General features: G+C 37.4%; 1 protein-coding gene across 1 annotated transcript in view; it reads left to right on the top strand.

Moving 5' to 3' along the window:
* The window catches only part of LOC133550891 (charged multivesicular body protein 1b), an 8,256-nt gene extending 1,224 nt beyond the window's left edge, over window positions 1-7,032 (top strand). Inside the window, exons 4-8 of the mRNA XM_061897014.1 lie at window positions 1,360-1,428; window positions 1,650-1,757; window positions 1,827-1,870; window positions 1,956-2,028; window positions 6,467-7,032. Of these exons, the coding sequence (XP_061752998.1) occupies window positions 1,360-1,428; window positions 1,650-1,757; window positions 1,827-1,870; window positions 1,956-2,028; window positions 6,467-6,511 (339 nt within the window). The 3' untranslated portion in view covers window positions 6,512-7,032. The remainder of the gene's footprint in view (window positions 1-1,359; window positions 1,429-1,649; window positions 1,758-1,826; window positions 1,871-1,955; window positions 2,029-6,466) is intronic.
* The last annotated feature ends 468 nt before the right edge of the window (window positions 7,033-7,500 follow it).

Genomic DNA, 7,500 nt, shown 5'->3' with positions numbered 1-7,500 from the left:
AGGCTTCTGATTTTGCTGCTGACATATGCAGTCACACATTGTATAATTTCCAGTTGTATTCTTTTCTCAAAACTATTATTAATATACTTGCAAATTTACTGTTATTAGCTGGTTAGGGTTGCAATACTTTTTCATAACTTGGTCACTACTGCCTAGTTTCTCTTGTTATATTTTTATTTTACTTTTATATTTTTATTCCCATTGCTGCTTTTTATTCTTATTGTAATATTTTTCTATTTTGTTTCCATTTATACCCCCATTATTTACTTTTTACTTTTTAAATTGATCTCAAGTCCGTACACTCCTGCTGGAATTTTTATTTTCCTGAGTTAACTCTCCTGACGGAATCAATAAAGTACTATCAATCTATCTTATCTATCTGGTTACATTTGGTTGTAACACTGTTTAAGTGTTATTAATGTTAGCACTTATTCTTCTTTTCTTCCTTTGTTTGGACAGGGACAATGCACATTAATCAAAATTTCTGTAAATGTACCAGTTTTAGCTACAAAGTTTGTTTCCAACCGTAGTACCTGGGCAAGATGTAGATCGCCAGCAGCAAACAATACACAATAACAAAAACAATCATTAAAAGTCTCCTTAAAATAGTAAAACAATTCATTAATATCTCAAACACACCTACAGCAACGTTCAGCACAAGCACTACGGATACTACAAGTGTGTTATTCTATCCAATGCCAAGTAGTAATTGTAAATGTAACCATGTTACAGAAAAAAGGGAGCAAATATTATCGAGAAATGAACAAGTAGATTAATAAGAGTTTAGAAGAAGGATAATATAACAACTGTTGGTGTGTCGGTGTTGTCACCTTAAGTACACAACACTTAAGAGGGCGACAGATCGATTCATAAATCTGTGGTGTCGATGCCAAGGGTAGTATTAGTATATGATTTATACTAGTGATTAGGTCGATATTTGAAATTTCTCCCCCAAAAAATGTTGTATTGTTCATGTTTACAAATTTAGAAAAAGTACCCTCAAGAGCACTTTGAGGGCAAAAAGTAGTAGATAATAGTTTTTGTTTTTCTTTAGTTATTGACTTTGTTTTTCTTCAATAATTGAATGTAATAATGTAAAATGAGGAACTACAAAAAAATTTGTTGGACTGTGTACAGCACTTACCATAAATACATTGAAAAATACATGTAAATGGTGTCGCCAATCTCAGTCATGAATTATTGGAATCGGCAACATAAAACACTGGTCGGAACGTCCCCAGATTAATAAGAACTTGCCTCTAGCGGTGAAGTATCATTGTAATGTTAAATTTAAATGTTCTATCCTGTATGCACACTTACTTGTCTGTTTCGCTATGGTAACCATGTGCTGTTTCTCAGGTGACAAAATCTATGGCTGGAGTGGTAAAAGGCATGGATGTTACTCTGAAGTCCATGAATCTGGAGAAGGTAGAGTTTTTTTACGTGTTTATTTTCGAAACAATCACATTTGCATGCCTTTACAAGGACAATGCCACTCAGAAGGGTGTTATTAAATTAACATTACAATTTATGTACATATTTTTTTGTAATTGTTGTTTGTGATGGCATAGAACTGCACTACATTATACTGAGAGGTGTTAAATATTTTGGTTGTATAGCACCACTTAACGCTTCCTTCTTTTTTGCAGATTTCTGCTTTGATGGACAAGTTTGAGCACCAGTTTGAGACACTGGATGTCCAGACAGCCCAGATGGAAGACACAATGAGCAGCTCGACAACACTGACCACTCCACAGGTACCCACTGCACTTTTTCCACGATTTAAGAGACAATAGCAAACACTGTGTGTCTAACGTGTGCTTCAGAACCAAGTGGATTCGTTGCTGCATGAAATGGCCGATGAAGCAGGGTAACGAACGTTATTTGGAAAATAATCAAACCGACACAAATGACGTCATTAGCATTCGAATTGACCTTGATGCACTTTTGTTAAGGTTGGATCTGAACATGGAGCTCCCTCAGGGACAGACGGGATCAGTCGGTACCAGCGTGGCCTCAGCAGAACAGGTAAAGTTTTAACTGATAGTCTGTTGTTTACAAAAAAGTGCATTCAGTCTAAAATAAAAAAGAAAGACAACAAAAACTGACATAATGCGTAAGAGTATTAGGGCCACTGTAAAAAGGTAAACTACTACAAGAATAACTGCATATTTTTAAATTGATCTGAACTCTTTACACTGCTGCTGGAATTTTAATTTTCCTGAAGGAACTCTCCTGAAGGAATCAATAAAGTATTATCTATCTATCTATCTATCTATCTATCTATCTATCTATCTATCTATCTATCTATATATATATACAGTATATGATATATATATATTTATTTTGCCGTTTTTGTTCACATGTTAAAGGTGTTTTAATGAATATACATGCATGTTTAACATATAGATTCCTATTTTTCAAGAAGACAAGCATATAAGTTGGTGTATTACCTGATTCCGATGACTTACATTGATTGGAATCAGACAGTAGTGCTGATAACGTCCACATTTTCAATAGGAGGAGAAAAAAAGTTCCTCCTTTCTGTCTAATACCACATGAAAGTCGTTGGTTTTTGGCATCCTATTTGTCCAGTTTTCATATTCGTTTTTTTTACACTTTACAATAAATACATTTACAATAAAAACGCCGTAGCTTGCTAGCTTGTTTGCGCTGGCTCTCTGAGACTTTTATTTTGTTAGCGCAGGCGCGATGGAGCGGCACTTTTATTGTGAAGACAGGAACTGTGCAAACAGTCTTTAGGCTTTTGACTGGAAGTACGGTTGAAATAAAAAGTGTCTTTTTTCCTTTACACTTTTGATTGGCGACGGCGTGGCGCTGTGGGGGAGTGGCCGTGCGCAACCCGAGGGTCCCTGGTTCAATCACCACCTAGTACCAACCTCGTCACGTCCGTTGTGTCCTGAGCAAGACACTTCACCCTTGCTCCTGATGGGTGCTGGTTAGCGCCTTGCATGGCAGCTCCCTACATCAGTGTGTAAATGTGTGTGTGAATGGGTAAATGTGGAAGTAGTGTCAAAGTGCTTTGAGTACCTTGAAGGTAGAAAAGCGCTATACAAGAACAACTCATTTATCATTGATTGATTGAAACTTTTATTAGTAGATTTCACAGTACAGTACATATTCCGTACAATTGACCACTAAATGGTAACACCACAATAAGTTTTTCAACTTTTTTAAGTCGGGTTCTACGTGTGACGGTCATGTGACCGCCTGGCTCTGTTTGATTTGTCCAACGTCACCAGTGACTGCATGTGATTGGTGAAACGCAGGCATGTGATGGATCCTACTTTGAAGGTCTGTCTGAAAAACCAAAACAAACATTAACAGATCAATAAAAAAAAAATAGCGAGTAGCGAGCTGAATGTAGTTAAATGGAGCGGAGTAAAAGTAGTGTTTCTTCTCTATAAATATACTCAAGTAAAAGTAAATATATGTTGCAAAAAAACTACTCTTAGAAGTACAATTAATCCCAAAAGTTACACAAGTAGATGTAACGGAGTAAATGTAGCGCGTTACTACCCACCTCTGCCTATGAGTGGTGAGCCCATTGGAGGGATAACCCTCGTTGCCTCTTCGGGCTGTGCCCGGCCGGGCCCCATGGGGACAGGCCCGGCCACCAGGCGCTCGCTATCGTGCCACAACTCCGGGCCTGGCTCCAGAGCGGGGCCCCGGTGACCCGCGTCTGGGCGAGGGAAATCTGAGTCCATTTTGCTGTATATCCATACAAGTCTTCGAGCTGCTCTTTGTTTGATCAATCCCCTAGGACCTGTTTGTCTTGGGAGACCCTACCAGGGGGTATGAAGCCCCCGGACAACATAGCTCCTAGGATCATTGGGACACGCAAACTCCTCTACCACGATAAGGTGGCAGCTCAGAGAGGATCACCTACAACTTATTAAATCAAAATATAGAAAAAACTACCAGCAGCGGTAAAGTTTAGATCCATGAAGAAAAGAAGAAAGTGAATGAATGTTTATTACTGAATACGTTTACATATGCATATGGTACAAATTTGTCTTCATTTTATATTATTTATTTTAAGGAATTAAGTAACGTTTATGACAACCTTTTTCCAAAACACAGTATATAATGTGAGATATAACAGGACAATGCATATGTTTATCATTTTTTTTCCAAACGCTTACAAAAAGTGGGACCCCAAAAATTTACTGTGGGACCCCATTTTTATGACTTGGTGGGGCCCATGGTACCCCATTTTGAAAATTCCCAGCGCCAACACTGCTGTCAACATAGGAGAAAAAATGCTTTATTTAAATAAATACAATTTTTATAAAGCAAGTTCAAGCATCATTGGCAAATGTTCACCCAGTCCCGGCCTTGGCGTGCTGCCCACTTTGGCACGGATATATGTGTTCTCTTTTTGGGATTTCAGAATATGGTCAGCCTATGTTCATAGTTAGAGCACAAAAACAGTTCACAACCGTTTAACTACATTTTTAACATTGTTAAAGCTCTCTAAACATGAAATAACACACACAGTCACCTTGACACTTGTTTCACCCAAGATGAAAGTGTAGTCTCGAGTTAGCTTTGATATTAGCATCCCGGGTTATCATTGGGTGTCTGCATTGGCATTCCACCTCGCTCAAGCCAAAGTTGCGTTATTGATGTGAAAGATGAAAGGCATTAAAACACAGTTCATCTCCTCTTTGGCCGTACAGTTCTCCCGTCCAAAAGCAAAACCTAGTAACTCACTTCTAGCTGATTTTGAGAAAACAAAGGAAAACCAATCTATCTTGATGCTGTCTTACAAAGATCTACAAAGTCATCAAACATATAGATGTTTTCTTGAGCTTTCATTTTCTTTCCGATTGAGCCATGGATAGAATCTGCTATCATGAACGTGTGCCCTTTCTCAAGATATTTTATAACAATCTCGGGTGGGCCCCATTCTGCGTTTAAACATTGGGCAAGAGCCGTGTACAGCGTCCAGTTTTTATTTTGACCTCCACAGTTATCTGCCCAAAAGAGTATGCAAGGGGAAGAATCAAGAACAATACGTTTAATGAAGGTGCTTGCAACGTCCTGGGCCAATCTTCCAAATATCCCCTCGTGCCATAATATCACATAATCAGGTTGACCGTCGGCCCCCATTCGTGCAAATGTCTCATTAAAGACAATAAGGCGACTGACAAAGAATCTCCGATTGGTCCCTTGAGATACTAGGTTTTTCTGTTGTATCTACGCGGTTATGTGGTAGTTGCTAGGTCCTGCCATGCACGTAACAGCTTACTTACGGAACAAATTACAATATAGCATACACTAATGTAAAGGATATCACCTAGGAACTCCAAAATTATTATCAGCTCAGTTTTGACCAAAACTGAGTTACTGGGTTTTGCCTTTGGACGGGAGAGTTGTTGTTAGCTGGTAGTTCATAGCAGTCTCAGTGAGACTGTTGCGCCGCGCCGAATGTCTGATGGTACTCCTAGCTGTATTCGTTCAACATAGCTTCCGTCAAAGGCTCACCAATGTGGAGATGTGTTATTGATGAGGTAGGAGTTAAAGTCAATCAAAAAGTTGTTAAGCCAAAATGTTGGATGACTTAAGATTGTCGCGGTGAAGATTAGTGGATGCAGAATTAGCGCTGTGTTGTTGTAGCACTGTGTTGTTATTTAGCAGTATTCGCCTTTAACCCAAAAACAGAAGGCATGTTTGGTGAATATTTATAAATAAAACATAATTTAACACTTTATTTAGGCCAAAAAACATTTGACGTGCTTTAAAAATAAAAGAATCGGCTGTGGTGTAACCGCGACATTTAAAGCGGTATGAAGCGAGGCACTACTTTTTTTTAAAGTTGCATATGTGTATTCTTATAATCCTACATTGACCAAAATATAAGAAAAAGTCTGAACAAGAGAATTTGTCTTATATTCTGGGTCTTGAGGTTTCTGCACATGTAAACATACAGTTGTTACCAAATAACTTCTCCAAAAATAGCCAGACAATTTCTTCCTGTCAGTCATGCACACCAGCAACCTGGAGAGATGCAGCTGCAACCTACCATAAAGTGTCTATAAGGTTGTTAACAAGTTAGCAAACAATAGGGGTGAGGGGTTATTGTGTCTTAATTTAAGATAATGGTGATCAATGAAGCTAAGTCAACTCATTAAACAACTTTTCAGCCTTTCAGACATATGGTATCATTTTTATCATTCCATTTACCATATTTTTATTACACTGATATTGAAAATATGATTGTCTTGTATTCGGTTCTTATATTTGGCATAACACCTGTTTGGTATTTCTTCTTTTTTATTGTTTTTTTTTTACAAAAGCATCTTTTATTCTTGTAACTAATTTACTTTTTGTTTTTTGTGTCCCTATTATTCTGTCAGATATATATAGTACATCTTTTCTTCAAACTATTTTTTTTCCTACATCTCCACCAACGATTGTCTTTTTTTATTCTTGTCTACAGGATGAACTTTCTCAAAGGTTGGCCAAACTCCGAGATCAGATGTAAAGGACGAATGCAGCGGAGCAACACTGTACCACACAGCCCTGACATGGCCATACACTACGAAAATTATAACTTCCTCAAAATCTCCTATCTTTTTTTTACATCTCATGATAATAAGATTATTAGACTCTGCAGATAATTGCTCTTGCTGGTTTTGTGTGTTGATAACAAACTTAAATTGAACAGGGATGCTGGTTGTGGAAACTGTTCTTATGTGATGTTACTATAAAACATATACACTGAACAACATGCATACACTTTAAATAGTGTGGTGTATATAATGCCATATATTGATAGGCCAATGCCTCATAACTGCGGTGAAGAAGCTTTGGTCTGGGAAGGTATTTTCTTACTCTTTAAGCAAACATTTTCTTGTATTGGTACGCGTGTATGTGTGTGCGTGCGTGCATGCGTGTGAAGACCTTATCCCTTCCTGGTGAATAGACCTCATGTTGTAATTTACTGATCATTTGGAAGATGGTTACACTTTGAAGATTACACAAAATAAAGTTTTATAATAATAATTGTATTCCCTTTGCCTTTTCAATAAATTATTCAAAGTCTTTTTTTTTCTATTGAATTAAATTTGGAAAAATAATATAGAATTTTTCATCAACGTTTGTTGTGCCAGAATAGGCCATAAGGTGAACCCGTTTTTCGTTTCATCTCGTTCCATGTCTGAGCACTAAATCATTTTGGTTCTTAAAAAATATATTTTGGTTTTCAACGAGAAAAAAAAGTTCCCCACTTCACATGCAGGCAAAATTTTTAAATTAGTGTTTAAAGTCGAGACTTTCTTGCTTGGCGTAACAATATTTTCATCTCAAGAGGTGACGTTTTTGTCACATGCTTCACATTCGACCGATGGCGATGTCAACACGTCTAGCAATGAAGAGGAAATACTGTAAAACACCTCAAAAAGTTTAAAAAAAGAACAACAAAATATGCTACATGCAAGTTACGTCTGTTGGGAATATAGCAGTGAATGATTT

Source organism: Nerophis ophidion, linkage group LG04 (genome assembly GCF_033978795.1).
Source record: "Nerophis ophidion isolate RoL-2023_Sa linkage group LG04, RoL_Noph_v1.0, whole genome shotgun sequence".
NCBI classification, from domain to species: domain Eukaryota; kingdom Metazoa; phylum Chordata; class Actinopteri; order Syngnathiformes; family Syngnathidae; genus Nerophis; species Nerophis ophidion.
Note: the sequence above shows the minus strand (reverse complement) of the source record. Positions and strands in the feature narration are given on the sequence as shown.